Source organism: Ranitomeya imitator, chromosome 3 (assembly GCF_032444005.1).
Source record: "Ranitomeya imitator isolate aRanImi1 chromosome 3, aRanImi1.pri, whole genome shotgun sequence".
NCBI lineage: Eukaryota > Metazoa > Chordata > Amphibia > Anura > Dendrobatidae > Ranitomeya > Ranitomeya imitator.
In genome coordinates, this window is record NC_091284.1 from 276517973 (window position 1) to 276541642 (window position 23670).

Below are 23670 nucleotides of genomic sequence, written 5' to 3' on the forward strand. Positions count from 1 at the left end.
AGCAAAGAGAACTATGCAGTCTACAAAAACCCTAAAACGAAAACCACGCAAAGGGGGGCAAAAAGACCCACCGTGCCGAACTAACAGCACGGCGGTGCACCCCTTTGCTTCTCAGAGCCTCCAGCAAAAGTTAATAGCAAGCTGGACAGAAAAAACAGAAAACAAACTAGAAGCACTTATCTAGCAGAGCAGCAGGCCCAAGGAAAGATGCAGTAGCTCAGATCCAACACTGGAACATTGACAAGGAGCAAGGAAGACAGACTCAGGTGGAGCTAAATAGCAAGGCAGCCAACGAGCTCACCAAAACACCTGAGGGAGGAAGCCCAGAGACTGCAATACCACTTGTGACCACAGAAGTGAACTCAGCCACAGAATTCACAACAGTACCCTTGTCTAAATTGCCTTCCTCTTCTGATTTGGTGCCATTGTTTTTCCAGCATGTGGTTCGTTTACATGGCATTCCGGAGAACATCGTTTCTGACAGAGGTTCCCAGTTTGTTTCGAGGTTTTGGCGAGCCTTTTGTGCTAGGATGGGCATTGATTTGTCTTTTTCCTCGGCTTTCCATCCTCAGACAAATGGCCAAACTGAACGAACCAATCAGACCTTGGAAACATATCTGAGATGTTTTTTTTCTGCTGATCAGGATGATTGGGTGTCCTTTTTGCCTTTGGCTGAGTTTGCCCTTAATAATCGGGCCAGCTCGGCTACTTTGGTTTCGCCGTTTTTCTGCAATTCTGGTTTCCATCCTCGTTTCTCTTCAGGGCAGGTTGAGTCTTCTGACTGTCCTGGTGTGGATACTGTGGTGGATAGGTTGCAGCAGATTTGGACTCATGTAGTGGACAATTTGACATTGTCCCAAGAGAAGGCTCAACATTTCGCTAACCGCAGGCGCTGTGTGGGTCCCCGACTTCGTGTTGGGGATTTGGTTTGGTTGTCGTCTCGTTATATTCCTATGAAAGTTTCCTCTCCTAAGTTTAAGCCTCGTTTCATTGGTCCGTATAGGATTTCTGAGGTTCTTAATCCTGTGTCTTTTCGTTTGACCCTTCCAGCTTCTTTTTCCATCCATAATGTATTCCATAGGTCATTGTTGCGGAGATACGTGGCACCTGTGGTTCCATCCGTTGATCCTCCTGCCCCGGTTTTGGTTGAGGGGGAGTTGGAGTATATAGTGGAGAAGATTTTGGATTCTCGTATTTCGAGACGGAAACTCCAGTACCTGGTTAAGTGGAAGGGTTATGGTCAGGAGGATAATTCCTGGGTCTTTGCCTCTGATGTTCATGCTGCCGATCTGGTTCGTGCCTTTCATTTGGCTCATCCTGGTCGGCCTGGGGGCTCTGGTGAGGGTTCGGTGACCCCTCCTCAAGGGGGGGGTACTGTTGTGAATTCTGTGGTCAAGCTCCCTCCTGTGGTTATGAGTGGTACTGCGGCTGGTTCTGTCTATGAGCTTCCTTTGGTGGATGTGAGTGGGGCTGCGGCTTCTGAGTTTCCTTCCTCAGGTGACGAGGTTAAGTCGTTAGGTGATGCTCTATTTAACTCCACCTAGTTCTTTGTTCCTGGCCTCCAGTCAATGTTCCAGTATTGGTCTTGCTCTCTCCTGGATCGTTCTTGTGGCCTGTATTCACTGCATAAGCTAAGTTCTGCTTGTGTTGCTTTTGTTTGCTATTTTTTCTGTCCAGCTTGCTTTATTGGTTTTTCTTGCTTGCTGGAAGCTCTGGGACGCAGAGGGAGCACCTCCGTACCGTTAGTCGGTGCGGAGGGTCTTTTTGCGCCCTCTGCGTGGTTGTTTCTAGGTTTTTGTGCTGACCGCAAAGCTATCTTTCCTATCCTCGGTCTATTCAGTAAGTCGGGCCTCACTTTGCTAAAATCTATTTCATCTCTGTGTTTGTATTTTCATCTTTACTCACAGTCATTATATGTGGGGGGCTGCCTTTTCCTTTGGGGAATTTCTCTGAGGCAAGGTAGGCTTATTTTTCTATCTTCAGGGCTAGCTAGTTTCTCAGGCTGTGCCCGAGGCACCTAGGTCTGGTCAGGAGCGCTCCACGGCTACCTCTAGTGTGGTGTGATAGGATTAGGGATTGCGGTCAGCAGAGTTCCCACGTCTCAGAGCTCGTCCTATGTTGTTAGTAACTATCAGGTCACTTTGTGTGCTCTTAACCACCAGGTCCATTGTGTTTCTGAATCACCAGTTCATAACAGTAATCTATCAGTACAATCTGCGATGTGACATATTTCAGGGCCAGGAACACACAGATCAATTAGGTCTTTGTGACAGAGTTCCCTGTCTGGTTACCTAATAACTTAATCCTCTACTACTAGTACCTGTCCTACCTCCCCCCTTACAAGAGCAGACTATCCCCCTGCTTTCTTAGGAAAGGTCTTGCTGCAACTTGCTGGGGTCTACAGGTTTGACTGGCGGCTTCCTATGACCTGCATGCTCACATAGACGACTTAGGAGGGTCGATTCTACTGTTAGATTCCTTTTAACACAATATTTTCTTTAGATGTATGCTTTGTGTTCTTGGAGTTATTTTTGTTTTAATATTGATACACTTTCCTCCATACATAACATGATATAGATAATAAATTTTAAGAGAATCTGTTTTTGCTACATCATTTGATAGCAGCATATTGTAGAAACATACCTTGATTTCAGTGATATGTCACTTACTGGGCTGCTTAGTGTAGTTTTGATAAAGTCACTGTTTTATCAGCAGGAAATGATCACTTGAGGACTAGTAAAGCTGATGCCATGTAGCACTTTATATTCATGAGCTCTGTATAACAATACCCCTACTACTGATTGGCAGCTTTCTGTCTATGCACAGTGTTAAAAAAAGGCTCTGCAGCAGAAAAAACAGTGATTTTAGAAAATAATATAATATGCATTCTAGTAAGTGATACAAAGCTATAGTCAGGGTCTCTGCCCCCCATCATGCTGCTCTCAGATTGGATAGCAAAAACCTGATGCCAGATTCCTTTAAAAAAGACATCTGGAACTAACTATTTATAAAATATTACTGATAAATACTGATAAATAATCTGTTTCTAAGTGTACTGTCACAGGGTCACCGGCACTGTATGTGAGGGAAGATAGGTGTCACGAAGATTGCTTTCTTCCATGATCTAAAAACCCATAATGGGAGAAACTTTACCTGAGCAATGGGAGGAGGCGCTGAATCCGTATTTGTCGGGCGAACCTCAAAAGGCGTATTGTGACTCAGCACTCCAGTATGCCAAAGAATATGCCCAATTAAAGACTGAAATCTTGGCACACCTGGGAGTAACTATGTCTGACAGAGCTCAGTGAGTCCACCACTGGGTGTATGCTGGTGACAAACCTGCTCGCTCGCAGATGTTCGTCTTGTTGCACCTAGTCCAAAAGTGGTTGCAGCCAGAGACTTCCACTACTGCCTAGATGGTCGAGTGTGTGGTGATGGACAGGTTCATTCACTCCCTTCCCAGGCCAATACAGGCCTGGATTGCCCAGAGCGACCCATAGAATGCGGACGACATGGTTAGCCTAGTAGAGAGGTACAGGTAGTTGAAAAATCCCTCAGGAAACCAGACATCGCCACTTCCCCGTACTGGGATACCCAAAGGGGGGGCTCACCACAGAGGGCATCTAGACCCACAAATGGGGGGCATCCCAATCCCACTGAGGTGTCTCCCAAGGCTATTATTAAGGATGTGGTCTGTTGGCGATGTCACAATCCTGGACACATAGCCGCCCAGTGTGATATGTCCCCTCAACTAATGGACTGCAGGCTAAGCAGCCATTGCCCCTATTATGCCTGCCTGGCCTGCAGTATGGACTGTCAACCAGGCGAGGGGCTGCATGCATGTACCTTGTCCATTAATAGGGTATTGGTTCACTTTTGGACTCTTGAAGTCTAGAGACCCTTTTCAGTGTTACAATACTCCACCAGTTGATCCCTGATAAGGTTGTGGGTGTCCGCTGCCTACACAAAGATGCCAAGGACTACCATGTGGCTAGAGTAACCATGGGAACAGACTGTGATACTAAGTCCCATAAGGTTGGGGTGGTAAAAGACTTAATACATCCTATCATACTGGGGGGGATTTTTCATTATTTTAGAACTTGTGGAAAAGGGGGCTGTACAGAGTATCTCAGACAGAAGCCAGATCACTCGGGAAGATACTCCATCAAAATCAAAGATGGAGGAGTTTCCCCTATGTGTCCTCGCTGGAGAGGGAGATGAGATGGTGTCTTCATCCATTTTTGGATTCATGGCAGCTTTGGTTCCACTATGTTTTAAATGTAGCTTTTTTCCATTCAGGCCAGCTGAATGTCAGCTTCTGTTACTGGCAATCTGTTGCAACTTCAGAGTTGCTAGGTCAGTTGATGTGGGTGGTGACCACTCCCACCATCCTTTAATTGGTCACCTGATGCATCAGCTGAGTGTTGGTGATAGAGTTTCTCTATGAAGACCAGCCTTGTAGTTGCAGCTCTCTGGTGTCAGCTACTTCTGGAGTTTGCAGTCCGGTTTCTGTGTCATCTGCGGGTGTGGAGCTTTGCAGCGAAGTCTGGAAGCTAAGTGTAGTGTTTATTCCTTGTCCGTCTCATGTTTGTCACTGTCCCCTGTGTTTGTACCATCTGCAGTGGTGAGGCTAGTGCCCTTGCTGTCCAGTGCACTAGCCAGGGCATTGTGAGGTGACGGCGAGGGACAAGGTTCGTGACGGCAGTGGGGGGAAGGACCCGATTATGGCATCCGGGGAGTGCAGGGAAAGGCTCAGGTTGGAGCAGGAGGTGTCCATCCCACATTCCCTATTGGTAGGGCCTTCCTCACCCCATTTCCATCCTGTTGAGTGTTTGTTGTGATGTCCGCTGACAGACCCCCTGGTGGCATTGTGACAGACGGTGACAGAGGAGCCCAACTTTTCTGAGTTAGAAGTGCAGGAAAAGAACTTTGGGACTGCTCAAGTTATGGACCTTACCTTAAAGGGGGTATTTGATGTTAGAGTATGTAATGGGGTGGCTCAAGAGTCGGGGGCTGACACCAGGTTCCCACACTTTGCAGTAAATAGCGATTTATTGTATCAGGTGACCAAACTGAGGGGAGATAGTGGATCAGTTGTTGGTTACAGGGCTCTACCGGCGGAGCGTTTTAGACATGATCCATGGTTCTATTGGCCAGGATGTTACCAAGAGATCCTAAATAATTGTAGGTCCTGCCCAACCTGCCAGTTATCCACTCCCTCTTCTCACTTCCAAAGTCCCTTAGTCCTGTTACCTGTGATAGAGGTCCCCTTTGAGAGGATTTCCATGGACCAAGTAGGTCCCCTAGTTACGTCTGCACGGGGGTATCAGTACATTCTAGTGGTCATAGACTATGTTATCTGGTTCCCTGAAGCGGTGCCACTAAGGAACTCTTTGGCCAAGAATATTGCCCGGGAGCTTGTCCATATCTTTGCTAGGATGGGCCTGCCAAGGGAGATTTTGATGAACCAGGGAACCCCCGTCATGAGCAAAGTGATGAGGGAGCTGTGTAGAGTCCTCCAGATTGCCCAGCTGCAAACCTCGGTTTACCATCTGCAAACCAATGGCCTGGTAGACTGCTTTAATAAGACCTTAAGGCCATGCTCAAGGAGGTTATTGAGAAGGTTGGTTGAGACTGGGACTATCTGCTTCTGTTACTGCTCTTCTCCATCAGATGGCTTCTTGCTCTTTGAGCTTCTGAAGGTCGACATCCACGAAGGTACCTTGAACATCGCCAAGGAATCCTGACACACTTGAGTGTCATACAGCATGTTGCCCAGTTGCAGAAGAGGGTGGCAAAATAATGCCTATAGTGAGGGAGCATCTTCTCCAGGCACAGGAGGCACAAGCAAGGGTATATAACCGATCAACAAAGCTGAGGCAGTTCCTTCCAGGGAACTGCATGCTAGTGCCCATGGTGGAGAGCAAGTTCCTAGACAAGTGGCAAGGCCCATATGAGATAGTGGAAAAACTGGGTGAAGTGAATTACAAGGTATACCAGCCCGGTCGAAGGAAGCCGTACCAAGTGTATCATGTGAACTTGCTCAAGCCACGCCAAGATCGGGCATTGCTGCAAGCTCCTTGCCTGGGAGCCCATCCCAAAGCCAAAGTGGAGGAGGTCACAATTGCAGAGACTCTAACACTGGCCCGGAAACAACAGTGTTGGAAATTGCTGCAGTGGAACCGTGACCTATTCTTATAGTTAATAGATCAATGGCTGCACTCAACTGTACTAAAGCAAGGAAATGTGCGATACATGAAATGTGAATAGCATAATGGCTTGTGAAATCTATGAAAAAACACGAGATGCTTAGCACAAGATTTGGCCAAAAAATGTGAGCCCATCCACCAAACGTCAAGCTAATCTCAGATCGGATGGGTCCCTGACCTGTCTACCTAGTGTGAACCCTTACCTTGGTAAAGTTACATGGTAAAGCCTGCATTTATAGGAAGGTCAGAACCAACTGTGTTTGGATGTAATTAAAATCACAGCATATTTTTTTTCTGACTTGAACGCCCCACCCTTCACCATGCTGTGATTTTAATTACATCCAAACACAGTTGGTTCCGACCTTCCTATAAATGCAGGCTTTACCATGATATTAGCCAGAGGTAAGTGTTCACACTAGGTAAACAGGTCAGGGACCCATCCGATCTGAGATTACCTTGACGTTTGGTGGATGGGCTCACATTTTTTGGCCAAATCTTGTGCTAAGCATCTCATCTGTTTTTTCATAGATTTCACAAGCCATTATGCTATTCACATTTCATGTATCGCACATTTCCTTGCTTTAGTACAGTTGAGTGCAGCCATTGATCTATTTGCTATGTAAGTCTTTTTTGGTTATGCACCAGTTCAGACTAGATTGCTGTTCAGTCAGTTTACCTATATTTACTATTCTTATAGTTCACAGGTCATACACGGGTGTTTGGTAATGATGTGTTAACAGAGCTGCATGTAAGGGTAAACCTCAAGCCCTATAGAATTCCCGAAGCACGCCGGGAGATAATATCAAATGAGATTAAGAGAATGCTAGATTTGGGGGTGATAGAGGAGTCAAAAAGTGGATGGTTGTGTCCCATTGTCCTCTTGCCAAAGCCCAACGGTGAGTGGTGGTTTTGTGATGACTACTGCAAGCTGAATGAGATGTCCAGTTTTGAGGCCTATATAATGCCCCACATAGACAAACTCATTGAGAAACTTGGAACCGCGAGGTACATTACAACTCCTGACTTGACGAATGGATACTGGCAGATTTTCATGTCCCAAGGAGAAGACGGCCTTCTCGATGACTGATGAGTGTTTCCAGTACACCAGAATGCCTTTCGGACTGTAGAGGGCCCTAGCTACCTTCCAGAAGGCTATGGATTGGATCTTGGCTCCACATCAGAAGTATGACGCAGCCTACCTTGATGACATTATGGTCTTCAGCTCTGACTGGAGTAGTCATCTACCAAAGGTACAGGCGATCCTGGATGCGCTGAAAAAAGCTGGCTTCATCGTATATCCAAAAAGTGTGCCATAGGGAAGGAAAAAGCCAAGTACTTAGGCCACGTTGTCAGGAGAAGTGAAATCAAGCCACAGTTAAACATGGTCGAGGCGCTTCAGATGTGGCCACAACCACTTTTCAAGAAGCAAGTGAGGGTGTTCCTTGGAATTGTGGGATATTACTGCCACTTTATCCCAAGTTTCCGCATAATTGCCGTATCTCTTTTAGGGCGCTAAGTCGCCACTGTTATGAGGTAACTAATGTTATACACATTATAATTCAGTGGCTTCAATATTATGGCTGTTTAGTAGAGATGAGCTGATTGATTAGCGGGACTTCGGTCCAATGTCCAGGTCAGTGGTACATGGCGGCTAGAAGGAAGGCCCTTCCAGTAAGAGGCTTACGGTATACCCGGTGCAAATTTTGATTAGCCAGGGTGGTGCTACGTCATGACGCTGAGCAAGCCTTTACAAATCAAATGTCGCACTGGGGATGCAGGAGGGAAAGAGATTTGTGGGCCCTTGTCTAGCCACCAAGAACCACTGACCTTGACGCTGGATCAGAGTCCTGCGAGTCAATCGGCTCATCTCTACTGATGATCTACTGATCAGTGTATACATTATAAACTGCTAATATTCTTCCGTACCCATTTTATTATTACAACTAGCAATGCTATTTTCTTAACATCAATTTCACACATGAATTTCACACCTGGCAGTTTTTCTTTTTAGCTAAAATACATAACAGAAAATGGTTGATTTACCTTAAAATTGAAAGTCTCATTGAAAATTGGATTAAGCGTCTTGCGATGGACTTTAGTCTCATACTTCTTCTTCTTATCTGGTAAAAAGAAGACCTTTACATAAGGATCCGAAGTTCCTCCCATGTCCAATGCAGGTAATTCAGTTGCCTGTATGACACCAACTTGCATCTGTAAAAAAAATTAAAAACAAACAGCAGTTAATACATTTCATGTTTGCATGTCATCTTTCTTCTTTATATTGTTTCTCAAATGTAGACAAATATAATTTAAAAGTAATGTCTGAAATATATATATATCTACACTTTACATTCAACATTACATTGCTAGAGGTGTACTCTTGTCTCCAAAGTATTCCTGTGCTTTAATTACTAAAAATTTGTTATATGCAAAAACAGCATCCTGTACTCTCTTCACAGGACCATTCACATACAATATGCCTCAATCCAAAATAAAAAAATAACAAGTGACAACAACACCATTACCTTTCCCCACCAACAATAATGTTATATGGGTGGGATGACAAAGGGATGCCCCTCCCCTTTGCAACCTCTTTATTGACAGCGGTATCTGAGAGGTAAACTGCCGTGATTGGCACTAGCTACCATTACAGAAGTTACTCGTGATCGCCGGCTGTATAACACAGGCTGGCACCTACACTGTTGGGAGTCGGCTCAGTTCGTAAGCCCAAGTAATTGCATGGTGAAGTCACCAAAGGATAATATAGCCACATTTTTTGAGTCTGTCATGTATCACTTTATGTGAAAATAGCTTAGTGGAAAAGCAACATTTTTTGAAAATATAGAAAAATTGACATTTTACAAAACTGAATTTTATTCCTCTGCTTGTAAGACACCACACAAAACAGATGATAATTATTCTTCACAATAATTTGATTAGAGATCTGAGGAGAGAGTTGTCTCAGGAGATTAAAAATAAAATTATAGACACACTGTACATATTAAAGGTAACAGCTATGAGACAATCTCCAAACAGCTTGATGTTCCTGTTACTACAGTTGCATATATTATTCAGAAGTTTAAGGTCTAAGGGTCTGTACCCAACCTCCCTGGAAGTAGTTTCAAGAGGAAAGTTGATGACAAATTGAAGTAGCAGATGAATGGTAAACAAGGAGCCCAGAACAAATTCCAAAGAGATAAGAGGTGAACTCTAAAGGTACCGTCACACTCAGCGATGCTGCAGCGATATAGACAACGATCCGACCTAAACTAGATTGCTGGAGCGTCGCTGTTTAGGTCGCTGTAGAGACGTCAAACACAGCAACTCCAGAATGATGCAGGAGCGATCCAGTGATGTAACGGCGACTCACTTATCGTTCTCGCTGGTTGTTAGCTCCATGTAAAAACATTGCTGGCGTCATTGCTTTTGATGTCAAACATGACGATACACGCCGATCTAGCGACCAAATAAAGTTCTGGACTTCTAGCTCCGATCAGCGATATAACAGCGGGATCCAGATCGCTGCTGCGTGTCAAACACAACGAGATCGCTATCCAGGACGCTGCAACGTCACAGATTGTTGTCGTTCTCGTTGCAAAGTTGCGGAGTGTGACGGTACCTTAAAGTGAAGGTACCTTAAAGTGAAGGTACATCAGTGTCAGATCGCACAATCTGTCACTGTCTTGGCCAAATAGGACTAGACAGAAGATGACGCAGGAGGAAACATCTGTCGACAACAATTAAAAAAATCCAAAACTTGAATTTGCCACCATGTATATTTCAGCAATAGAGCTTCTGGGAGGATCTCCTTTGGACAAATTAGGCAAAACTGGAGATTTATTGAAAGTTACATCAGCTCTATGTTTATAAAAATAAAGCATACAATGAACATAACATTGTACCTGCGGCGCCCCAGGGTCCCGGTCATCGCAGTGGTGTTGCTTTCCTCTCGGGGAGAATGATGCTATGTTTGGAGGCAGAGAAGGATAACTGCATCCAGGTATCACAAACATGCAACACAGTTCACACTCCAGACCACCAGGGGGAGCTTCTGCTCCTATTTATTAGGTCACTCCCCACATACAGTGGGGCAAAAAAGTATTTAGTCAGTCAGCAATAGTGCAAGTTCCACCACTTAAAAAGATGAGAGGCGTCTGTAATTTACATCATAGGTAGACCGCAACTATGGGAGACAAACTGAGAAAAAAAAATCCAGAAAATCACATTGTCTGTTTTTTTAACAATTTATTTGCATATTATGGTGGAAAATAAGTATTTGGTCAGAAACAAACAATCAAGATTTCTGGCTCTCACAGACCTGTAGCTTCTTCTTTAAGAGTCTCCTCTTTCCTCTACTCATTACCTGTAGTAATGGCACCTGTTTAAACTTGTTATCAGTATAAAAAGACACCTGTGCACACCATCAAACAGTCTGACTCCAAACTCCATTATGGTGAAGACCAAAGAGCTGTCAAAGGACACCAGAAACAAGATTGTAGCCCTGCACCAGGCTGGGAAGACTGAATCTGCAATAGCCAACCAGCTTGGAGTGAAGAAATCAACAGTGGGAGCAATAATTAGAAAATGGAAGACATACAAGACCACTGATAATCTCCCTCGATCTGGGGCTCAACACAAAATCCCACCCCGTGGGGTCAGAATGATCACAAGAACGGTGAGCAAAAATCCCAGAACCACGCGGGGGGACCTAGTGAATGAACTGCAGAGAGCTGGGACCAATGTAACAAGGCCTACCATAAGTAACACACTACGCCACCATGGACTCAGATCCTGCAGTGCCAGACGTGTCCCACTGCTTAAGCCAGTACATGTCCGGGCCAGGTCTGAAGTTTGCTAGAGAGCATTTGGATGATCCAGAGGAGTTTTGGGAGAATGTCCTATGGTCTGATGAAACCAAACTGGAACTGTTTGGTAGAAACACAACTTGTCGTGTTTGGAGGAAAAAGAATACTGAGTTGCATCCATCAAACACCATACCTACTGTAAAGCATGGTGGTGGAAACATCATGCTTTGGGGCTGTTTCTCTGCAAAGGGGCCAGGACGACTGATCCGGGTACATGAAAGAATGAATGGGGCCATGTATCGTGAGATTTTGAGTGCAAACCTCCTTCCATCAGCAAGGGCATTGAAGATGAAACGTGGCTGGGTCTTTCAACATGACAATGATCCAAAGCACACCGCCAGGGCAATGAAGGAGTGGCTTCGTGAGAAGCATTTCAAGGTCCTGGAGTGGCCTAGCCAGTCTCCAGATCTCAACCCTATAGAAAACCTTTGGATGGAGTTGAAAGTCCGTGTTGCCAAGCGAAAAGCCAAAAACATCACTGCTCTAGAGGAGATCTGCATGGAGGAATGGGCCAACATACCAACAACAGTGTGTGGCAACCTTGTGAAGACTTACAGAAAACGTTTGACCTCTGTCATTGCCAACAAAGGATACATTACAAAGTATTGAGATGAAATTTTGTTTCTGACCAAATACTTATTTTCCACCATAATATGCAAATAAAATGTTAAAAAAACAGACAATGTGATTTTCTGGATTTTTTTTTCTCAGTTTGTCTCCCATAGTTGAGGTCTACCTATGATGTAAATTACAGATGCCTCTCATCTTTTTAAGTGGTGGAACTTGCACTATTGCTGACTGACTAAATACTTTTTTGCCCCACTGTATATATAACAGGTAGTCTGTCGGGAAAGTTAGTCAGTTTCCAGACAGAAGTGAGTTCCTGACAGAGCTCCAGACAGGAGTTCTGGAGGGAGTTCCAGACAGTAGTCTGAGGGGGATGGAAGGTTAAAGGAGCTGTGCATGCCCTCAGAGCTACAACTCCCAGAAAGAGACATTGAAAGGCAGAATTGTATTGCAGCGAGCATGAAGGAAAGCAAAGCAAAGGAGAGGATACCAGAAGGGGACCAGCCCACTCAAGCTGCCTCCTTCTGAGGCGCAACATCCCGGCAGCCGGAACACCGAGGGAGTAAGGACCTCTACGCCTTATTTCAGAGAGTAGCAGGACAGCTAATTGCAGGTTACCTGTCCGCACCTACACCCAGGAGGCACGGTGATACGTACAGAGCCAGCTCAAGTCACCAGTCATACGGGTATTGTCCTATCCTATATGGGGGACAGAGAGAGCGAAACATCGCATCTGTGAGACTCTTATGTGAAGCCATAGGCAGTAAGGGACTACACCACCGCAGCGCAAGGGAAGGCTACTGATTTCCACCTGGACAAGGGGACTCTGGACTTGCCTCCAAACCGACCGGACTCTGCTTGCCCTGTGATCTGGTGCTCTGGACTGTGGATGCTGAAGTCTTCAGTAAAGGTAAAGAGACAGCAAACTTGGGTCTTCGTTCTTCACTGTGCCTCTCACCATCCTACCATCTACACACTGGGAAGCCCTGGGGACATACTTCACCTGTGGGAAGGTATACCATCTAGCTGCCATAACATCACCGCAGCGGACCCCTAAAGCAGCGTCGGTCACCCTGACCAAATACCACAGGTGGCGTCATGAACATTCCCCTTAAAGACCTTTCCCTTTTACAAGGACGTGACCCAGGGCAACGGACCGGGTCAGCCACCGTGACATCCCCCTGTGAACTGCAGAACCCAGTACCAAGTACCCCATCGCCCTTGGGGGCGATGCATTTTGGCATCATGAACAGGATCTACTAATCCCCGTGAATCGGGTCATGTGCGCCTAGAGACTGTGCCAGAATTGTGCCTGAACTGTGATTTATTGAAAGACTGTGTATCGCAAAAAGACCACCAAAATTGCTGCCAAAACCGCCACCATTACAGTGCCGCGAGGAGCGCTGGAGAAGAAGGGCGTGCCATCGTGGACGGGAACTAGCTGAGAAGCGCGAAAAATAACGGCTGCCCAGTCCAAATATCTCTGCACCCGGAGGAAGAAGGAACCGACCCTGAAGGAGAGAGCAGGAAAAAGACCAGGATGGAGGGAGGAGCATGGAAGACACCATGGCCAGCAGCACAGAACCAGAGCGTGGGGTGGAAGCGGAGGACTCCCCCAGCCACCTGGAAAGACACCACAGCCACGCATCACCAGTCGGCCCTGAATTCCTGCAGTCCGGAGTGGAAGAGCTCATCGACCAGCTCCTGCAGATGCAGCTGGGCGCCAAAGCCACGTGTCAGATGGCGCCCACGGAAGACTCACCAGCACCGCTTCCAACACCGCTTCCCGCCAACTAGTCTCCGCAATCGACAGGACAGACCGGCACCGGAGATACCGCAGCGGCAGCTAAGGATGCTAACCTTGCCCTGGTAGCCGATGAACTGTTGATAGGCCTCGTTGCAGTGCCACCTCACTACGGATCCAGCCGGATCCAAAATCTAGGGCAATGGGACCAGCCTACGGGGATGGAGCAGTTCTTAAAGGCCCCAATTCAACCTACCAACTTACCTGGGGAGGTATACGCTGAAAAGACTATTTACTGCTAGGTCAATCCTGGACCTGATCTCATGGGGTTCCCTGGGAGGAAGGAGAGCGAGGGAGAGACCCTAGAAGTCCTGAGCTGGGACGAGTAAATCCAATTGAACATTTACAGTGGGGCAAAAAAGTATTTAGTCAGTCAGCAATAGTGCAAGTTCCACCACTTAAAAAGATGAGAGGCGTCTGTAATTTACATCATAGGTAGACCGCAACTATGGGAGACAAACTGAGAAAAAAAAATCCAGAAAATCACATTGTCTGTTTTTTTAACAATTTATTTGCATATTATGGTGGAAAATAAGTATTTGGTCAGAAACAAACAATCAAGATTTCTGGCTCTCACAGACCTGTAGCTTCTTCTTTAAGAGTCTCCTCTTTCCTCTACTCATTACCTGTAGTAATGGCACCTGTTTAAACTTGTTATCAGTATAAAAAGACACCTGTGCACACCATCAAACAGTCTGAATCCAAACTCCATTATGGTGAAGACCAAAGAGCTGTCAAAGGACACCAGAAACAAGATTGTAGCCCTGCACCAGGCTGGGAAGACTGAATCTGCAATAGCCAACCAGCTTGGAGTGAAGAAATCAACAGTGGGAGCAATAATTAGAAAATGGAAGACATACAAGACCACTGATAATCTCCCTCGATCTGGGGCTCAACACAAAATCCCACCCCGTGGGGTCAGAATGATCACAAGAACGGTGAGCAAAAATCCCAGAACCACGCGGGGGGACCTAGTGAATGAACTGCAGAGAGCTGGGACCAATGTAACAAGGCCTACCATAAGTAACACACTACGCCACCATGGACTCAGATCCTGCAGTGCCAGACGTGTCCCACTGCTTAAGCCAGTACATGTCCGGGCCAGGTCTGAAGTTTGCTAGAGAGCATTTGGATGATCCAGAGGAGTTTTGGGAGAATGTCCTATGGTCTGATGAAACCAAACTGGAACTGTTTGGTAGAAACACAACTTGTCGTGTTTGGAGGAAAAAGAATACTGAGTTGCATCCATCAAACACCATACCTACTGTAAAGCATGGTGGTGGAAACATCATGCTTTGGGGCTGTTTCTCTGCAAAGGGGCCAGGACGACTGATCCGGGTACATGAAAGAATGAATGGGGCCATGTATCGTGAGATTTTGAGTGCAAACCTCCTTCCATCAGCAAGGGCATTGAAGATGAAACGTGGCTGGGTCTTTCAACATGACAATGATCCAAAGCACACCGCCAGGGCAATGAAGGAGTGGCTTCGTGAGAAGCATTTCAAGGTCCTGGAGTGGCCTAGCCAGTCTCCAGATCTCAACCCTATAGAAAACCTTTGGATGGAGTTGAAAGTCCGTGTTGCCAAGCGAAAAGCCAAAAACATCACTGCTCTAGAGGAGATCTGCATGGAGGAATGGGCCAACATACCAACAACAGTGTGTGGCAACCTTGTGAAGACTTACAGAAAACGTTTGACCTCTGTCATTGCCAACAAAGGATACATTACAAAGTATTGAGATGAAATTTTGTTTCTGACCAAATACTTATTTTCCACCATAATATGCAAATAAAATGTTAAAAAAACAGACAATGTGATTTTCTGGATTTTTTTTTCTCAGTTTGTCTCCCATAGTTGAGGTCTACCTATGATGTAAATTACAGATGCCTCTCATCTTTTTAAGTGGTGGAACTTGCACTATTGCTGACTGACTAAATACTTTTTTGCCCCACTGTATGGAATGAGCTGAAATATGCAGACTGGAGAAGGCACCCTTCAAACTTGAGACAGCTGAAGCAGCTTGCTCACGAGGAGTGGGCAAAAATACCTGTGGACAGGTGCAAAAGTCTCATTGAGAGTTACTGAAATTGTTTGTTTGCAGTGACTTTCTCAAAAGGTTGTGCAATGGAATATTTAGCTAAGGGTACTATCATTTTTGTCCAGGTCAGTTTCATCAGTTTGCTATTTTTTATTTTCTCTTGAACCACAATTCAAAAGCAAGTTCTAATTTTATTTAATTGATATTCAGTAAATTTTAATTGAAAATACATTTTTGTCAAGTTTCAAGTTGTTTCTGTGACCACTGTATTTTTTTTTCACTTTAACAGAAGTGAACAATTTTTTCCATGTGTTTATATACACTGCTCAAAAAAATTAAGGGAACACTTTAATCACACATTGGAACTTGATGAACAGAAGATTCAAGTTGAATATCTGTTCTCGCTGAGAACAAAGTGAAGTGTTAATGATCAAAGTAAACCAAAATCATAAACCAAATGAGGGATGGATTGCAAATTATCCCAAAACCCAAAGAAAAAAAATTAAAACACTGGAGCAACCAATCTACATGAATTTTATCATGGCAACTCATAATGTGATTCAGTGGTGTGTCTGGCATAATACTTGTATGCATTCCCGACAATGTCTAGACATGCTCCTGAGGAGATAGCAGATGGTGTCCTTTGGGATTTCCCGCAGACCTGGATAAGTGCATCGGTTAAGGTCCTGGACAGTTTGTGGTGCTAGATGATGACCTTTGTTTCAAGTATGTCTCATTTTTCAGAGGTTCTCAATTGGATTTGGGTCTGGAGGGCCAGTCAAACGGAAGTTGTCGGAGTCCTGGTTCGTGCTCAGAAAGGTGCACGCACCATTCATTCAAATATGCTGACAATGTTATCGGGACATCAGCTCCAAATAGAAACGTGTCTAAGCTACATAGTTAGATGAAATGAACGCAACATTATGAGTGAACTATGAGTGTGTGTAATAATATGCAACTAAAGGATAGTGTACGTTTTGGTGAAGTGTGTGGTGATGAGGAGAATGTAATTGGACATTAGTTATGATAACCAATGTACATTAAGTGGTAATTGTATGAATGTGAGATGAAATAAAAATAAATACCGTAATGAAAAATAAATAATATATATATATATATATATTATTTTTTTTTTTTATTAGATATAAATGTGACTATAGGTGAATGGAGATAATAAGTGATATGTTATATGCTTAATCTGGTAGTATACAAGTTACACTGTACATTATGGAAATTATGTAAATGTGAAACCTACATGAATAACATGATGATTGGTATAGATATGAATCATTAGTGAAGTTGTGAAATACAAATAATGAGTGATTCAGTGGGTATGGAAAGTATTCAGACCCCTTTAAATGTTTCACTCTTTGTTTCATTGCAGCCATTTGGTAAATTCCAAAAAGTTTTTTTTTCACATTAATGTACACTCTGCACACATCTTGACTGAAAAAAACAGAAATGTAGACATTTTTGCAAATTTAATAAAGAAAAGCTGAAATATCACATGGTCATAAGTGTCTTTGCTCAAACACTCATATTTAAGTCACATGCTGTCCATTTCCTTGTGATCCTCCTTGAGATCATTCTACTCCTTCAGTCCAGCTGTGTTTAGTTAAACTGATAGGACTTGATTTGGAAAGGCACTCACCTCTCTATGGCTCCTTTCACACTAGCGTCGGAATCTCCCCGTCGCAATGCGTCGGGGAGAGATTCCGACGCTAGCGTTTGCTGCATTGCACAATGGGTGCAGCGGATGCATTTTTCTGGCGCATCCGCTGCCCCATTGTAAGGTGCGGGGAGGTGGGGGCAGAGTTCCGGCCACGCATGCGCGGTCGGAAAAAGCGGTCTGTCAGGAGAAAAAAACGTTACATGCAGCATTTTTTTCTCCCGACGGTCCGCAAAAGCACGACGCATCCGTCGCTCGATGGATGCGACGTGTGGCAATCCATCGCAAATGCATCGTCAATGCAAGTCTATGGGGAAAAAACGCATTGTGCATGCACTTTTGCAAGATGCGTTTTTTCTGCAAAACGACGCATTGTGACGGATTGCAGAAAACGCTAGTGTGAAAGTAGCCTATATAAGATCTCACAGCTCATAGAGCATGTCAGACCAAATGAGAATCATGAGATCAAAAAAACTGGCCAAGTAGCTCAGAGACAGAATTGAAGCAAGGCACAGATCTGGCTAAGGTTACCAAAGTATTTCTGCAGTACTCAAGGTTCCTAAGAGCACAGTGGCCTCCATAATCGTTAAATGGAAGACGTTTGGGAACACCAGAAGACTTCCTAGACCTGGTCATCCAGCCAAACTGAACAATCGTGGGAGAAGAGCCTTGGTGAGAGAGGTAAAGAAGAACCCCAAGATCACTGTGGCTGAGCTCCTGATATGCAGTAGGGAGATGGAAGAAAGCTCGAGAAAGTCAACTATCACTGCAGGCCTCCACCAGTCGGGCCTTTATGGCAGAGTGGCCTGACGGAAGCATCTCCTCAGTGCAGGACATATGAAAGCCCGCATAGAGTTTGCTGAAAATATGTGAGAAATAAGATTCTCTGGTCTGATGAGATGAAGATAGACCTTTTTGGTGATAATTCTAAGCAGTATGTGTGGAGAAAACCAGGCACTGCTCATCTCCTGCCCAATACAATCCCAACAGTGAAACCTGGTGGTGGCAGAATCATGCTATGGGGGTGTTTTTCAGCTGCAGGGACAGGACGATTGCTTGTCATTGAAGGAAACATGAATGCGGCCAAGTACTGAGAAATCCTGGATGAAAACGTTTTCCAGAGTGCTCTGGACCTCAGACTTGGCCGAAGGTTCACCTTCCAACAAGACAATGACCCTAAGCACACAGCTAAAATAACAAAGGAGTGGCTTCAGAACAGCTCTGTGACCATTCTTGACTGGACCAGACAGAGCCCTCACCTAAACCCAATTGAGCATCTCTGGAGAGACCTGAAAATGGCTGTCCACCAACGTTCACCATCCAACCTGACAGAACTGTAGAGGATCTGCAAGGAAGAATGGAAGAGGATCCCCAAATCCAGGTGTGAAAATCTTGTTACATCATTCGCAAGAAGACTCATGGCTGTACTACTTATGGCCATGTGATATTTCAGTCTTTCTTTTTTAATAAATTTGCAAAAATTACTACATTTCTGTTTTTTTTTCAATAATAATGAACTTTTTTGAATTTACCAAATGGCTGCAATGAAACAGAGAGTGAAAAACGTAAAGGGGTACAAATACTTTTCATTCCCACTGTAGCTATATGTGATATGATAATACAGTTGTGCTCAAAAGTTTACATACCCCAGCAGAATTTTTGCTTCCATGGCCTTTTTTCAGAGAATGCACCAAGATAACACCAAAACTTTTTCGCCAACCAATTCAACTACCTTTTCCCGTAGATCCGTTGACAATTTTTTTGCTTTCCCCATGACTCACAATCCAGAAATGTCAGTGGCTGGATCAAAGGTGCAAGAGTCTGTCAGGATCCCAGAAACTCACTCAAGTTTAATGCACACAAACTGATTACAAGCAAACAGGTCACAGGTGAGGATGATACCTTTAGCAGCCATTCAAACCCATTTGTGTCAGCTTCTGTGCATGTTATCAGGCCAACATCACCAGGGTATGTGAACTTTTGATCAGGGTCATTTAGATGTTTTGGTTTGTCATTATGATTTAAAAAGATAAAAGACAGTAGTTTGACAATAAATGGCTTCACCCAACCACTAACCATGAGTGGAGAAAAAGGACAAGAAAGGAAAAATTTGGGGTATGTAAACGTTTGAGCACAACTGTATATGCAACTCTGGCAAAAACAAAGAGACCACCACATCAAAACCCTGTCATGGGCAGCCCAATCTCCAGACCCGAACCCCATTTAGAACCTCTGGAATGTAATCAAGAGGATAATGGATAGTCACAAGCCATGAAACAAAGAACTTCTTACATTTTTGCGCTAGGAGCAGTCTGAAAGACTGGTGGTAAGCATGCCAAGACGCATGAAAGCTGTGATTAAAAATCATGGTTACTCCTCAAAATATTGAATTCTGAACTCTGCATTATTTGAGGTCTGAAAGCACTGTTTTTTTTGTAATTTTGATCATTCCTCCTTTTCAGAAAAAAAATACAAAATTCATTGCTTGGAAATTCGGAGACATGTTGTCATAAGTTTATGGAATAAAAGAACAATTTATATTTTACTCAAAAATATACCTATAAAGAGAAAAATCAGACAAACTGAACTTTTTGCAGTGGTCTTTTAATTTTTGCCATATATGTATATATATATATATATATATATATATATATATATATATATATATATATATATATATATATATATATATATATATATATATATATATATACAATGGGGCAAAAAAGTATTTAGTCAGTCAGCAATAGTGCAAGTTCCACCACTTAAAAAGATGAGAGGCGTCTGTAATTTACATCATAGGTAGACCTCAACTATGGGAGACAAACTGAGAAAAAAAAATCCAGAAAAACACATTGTCTGTTTTTTTTAACATTTTATTTGCATATTATGGTGGAAAATAAGTATTTGGTCAGAAACAAAATTTCATCTCAATACTTTGTAATATATCCTTTGTTGGCAATGACAGAGGTCAAACGTTTTCTGTAAGTCTTCACAAGGTTGCCACACACTGTTGTTGGTATGTTGGCCCATTCCTCCATGCAGATCTCCTCTAGAGCAGTGATGTTTTTGGCTTTTCGCTTGGCAACACGGACTTTCAACTACCTCCAAAGGTTTTCTATAGGGTTGAGATCTGGAGACTGGCTAGGCCACTCCAGGACCTTGAAATGCTTCTTACGAAGCCACTCCTTCGTTGCCCTGGCGGTGTGCTTTGGATCATTGTCATGTTGAAAGACCCAGCCACGTTTCATCTTCAATGCTCTTGCTGATGGAAGGAGGTTTGCACTCAAAATCTCACGATACATGGCCCCATTCATTCTTTCATGTACCCGGATCAGTCGTCCTGGCCCCTTTGCAGAGAAACAGCCCCAAAGCATGATGTTTCCACCACCATGCTTTACAGTAAGTATGGTGTTTGATGGATGCAACTCAGTATTCTTTTTCCTCCAAACACGACAAGTTCTGTTTCTACCAAACAGTTCCAGTTTGGTTTCATCAGACCATAGGACATTCTCCCAAAACTCCTCTGAATCATCCAAATGCTCTCTAGCAAACTTCAGACGGGCCCGGACATGTACTGGCTTAAGCAGTGGGACACGTCTGGCACTGCAGGATCTGAGTCCATGGTGGCTCGTTGTGTTACTTATGGTAGGTCTTGTTACATTGGTCCCAGCTCTCTGCAGTTCATTCACTAGGTCCCCCCGCGTGGTTCTGGGATTTTTGCTCACCGTTCTTGTGATCATTCTGACCCCACGGGGTGGGATTTTGCGTGGAGCCCCAGATCGAGGGAGATTATCAGTGGTCTTGTATGTCTTCCGTTTTCTAATTATTGCTCCCACTGTTGATTTCTTCACTCCAAGCTGGTTGGCTATTGCAGATTCAGTCTTCCCAGCCTGGTGCAGGGCTACAATTTTGTTTCTGGTGTCCTTTGACAGCTCTTTGGTCTTCACCATAGTGGAGTTTGGAGTTAGACTGTTTGAGGGTGTGCACAGGTGTCTTTTTATACTGATAACAAGTTTAAAAAGGTGCCATTACTACAGGTAATGAGTGGAGGAAAGAGGAGACTCTTAAAGAAGAAGTTACAGGTCTGTGAGAGCCAGAAATCTTGATTGTTTGTTTCTGACCAAATACTTATTTTCCACCATAATATGCAAATAAATTGTTATAAAAACAGACAATGTGATTTTCTGGATTTTTTTTTCTCAGTTTGTCTCCCATAGTTGAGGTCTACCTATGATGTAAATTACAGACGCCTCTCATCTTTTTAAGTGGTGGAACTTGCACTATTGCTGACTGACTAAATACTTTTTTGCCCCACTGTGTATATATATATATATATATATATATATACGCACTAGATGGTGGCCCGATTCTAACGCATCGGGTATTCTAGAATATGTATGTAGTTTATTTATGAAGATTTAAGAATAATGCAATGAATACACAGGACTTTCCGGGTAAAATATATACATTATCAGTGAAGCGGTGTTTAATTTCCGCGCCAATATCACTGATTGGTCGTGGCCGGCCGGGCGCGACGAATCAGCGAAGCGTGGTACAAATCCCACGCCAATTCGCGGCCAGACTGCACTCATCGCTGATTGTTCGCGGGCAGCTGGCGAGACCAATCAGCGCCGCGGGATGTCCGTTACAGACAAACAGACAGAATTAGACGATTATATAGTAGAAACCTGATGCGCTAGAATCAAGCCATCATCTAGTATTCATATAAACATTGGTGCTTACATTTATGTTTTAACCCATTGGACACATTGCCATAGTTTTTCTCCTGTCTTTATTTTAAGACTCAAAACTTTATTAGTCATCTGTCGCTGTATGACAGCTTGTTCTCTACAGGATGACTTATAGTTTTCAAAGACACTATTTATTTTACTATATGATAAACTTAAAAACAGGGGAAAATTTTTATTCTCTCCTTTATACACTGTCCTCTATGTTGTTCTCTCCCTCACAGACTGTCCTCCATATTATTCTCTCCCTCACACACTATCCTCCGTGTTATTCTCTCCCTCACAGACTGTCCTCCATGTTATTCTCTCCTTCACAGACTGTCCTCCATGTTATTCTCTCACTCACAGACTGTCCTCCATGTTATTCTCTCCCTCACAGACTGTCCTCCATGTTATTCTCTCCCTCACAGATGGTCCTCCATGTTATTCTCGCCCTCACAGACTGACCTCCATGTTATTCCCTTCCTCACAGACTGTCTTCCATGTTATTCTCTCCCTCACAGACTGTCCTCCATGTTATTCTCTCCCTCAAAGACTGTCCTCCATGTTATTATCTCCATCACAGACTGTCCTCCATATTGTTCTCTCCCTCACACACTGTCCTCCATGTTATTCTCTCCCTCACACACTGTCCTCCATGTTATTCTCTCCCTCACACACTGTCCTCCATGTTATTCTCACCCTCACAGATTGACCTCCATGTTATTCTCTCCCTCACAGACTGTCCTTCATGTTATTTTCTCCCTCACAGACCATCCTCCATGTTATTCTCTTCCTCACACACTGTCCTCCATGTTATTCTCTCCCTCACAGACTATCATTTATGTTATTCTCTCCCTGACAGACTGTCCTCCATGTTATTCTCTCCCTCACAGACTGTCCATGTCATTCTTGCCCTCACAAACTGACCTCCATGTTATTCCCGCCCTCACAGACTGTCCTCCATGTTATTCTCTCCCTCACAGACTGTCCTCCATGTTACTCTCCCTCACAGACTGTCCTCCATGTTATTCTCTCCCTCACAGACTGTCCTTCATGTTATTCTTGCCCTCACAGACTGTCCTCCATGTTATTCTCTCCCTCACAGACTGTCCTTCATGTTATTCCCGCCCTCACAGACTGTCCTCCATGTTATTCTCGCCCTCACAGACTGTCCTCCATGCTATTCTCTCCCTCACAGACTGTCCTCCATGTTATTCTCTCCCTCACAGACTGTCCTCCATGTTATTCTCTCCCTCACAGACTGTCCTCCATGTTATTCTCTCCCTCGCACACTGTCCTCCATGTTATTCTCTCCCTCACAGACTGTTGTCCATGTTATTCTCTCCCTCACAGACTGTCCTCCATGTTATTCTCACCCTCACAGACTGTCCTCCATGTTATTCTCTCCCTCATACATTGTCCTCCATGTTATTTTCTATATCACAGACTGTCCTTCATGTTATTCTCTTCTTCACAGACTGTCCATGTTATTCTCGCCATCACAGACTGTCCTCCATGTTATTCTCTCCCTCACAGACTGTTCTCCATGTTATTCACTCCCTCACAGACTGTCCTCCATGTTATTCTCTCCCTCACAGACTGTCCTCCATGTTATTCTCTCCCTCACAAACTGTCCTTCATTTTATTCTCGCCCTCAGAGACTGACCTCCATGTTATTCTCTCCCTCACAGAATGTCCTCCATGTTATTCTCTCCCTCACAGACTGTCCTCCATGTTATTCTCTCCCTCACATACTGACCTCCATGTTATTCTCTCCCTCACAGAC

At 44.2% G+C, this 23670-nt stretch overlaps 1 protein-coding gene across 1 annotated transcript in view; it reads right to left on the bottom strand.

Annotated features, from left to right (window-relative positions):
* SYT2 (synaptotagmin 2) overlaps positions 1-23670 on the bottom strand; it is a 332824-nt gene that overhangs the window by 55107 nt on the left and 254047 nt on the right. Inside the window, exon 6 of the mRNA XM_069756485.1 lies at positions 8253-8420. Within this exon, the coding sequence (XP_069612586.1) occupies positions 8253-8420 (168 nt within the window). The remainder of the gene's footprint in view (positions 1-8252; positions 8421-23670) is intronic.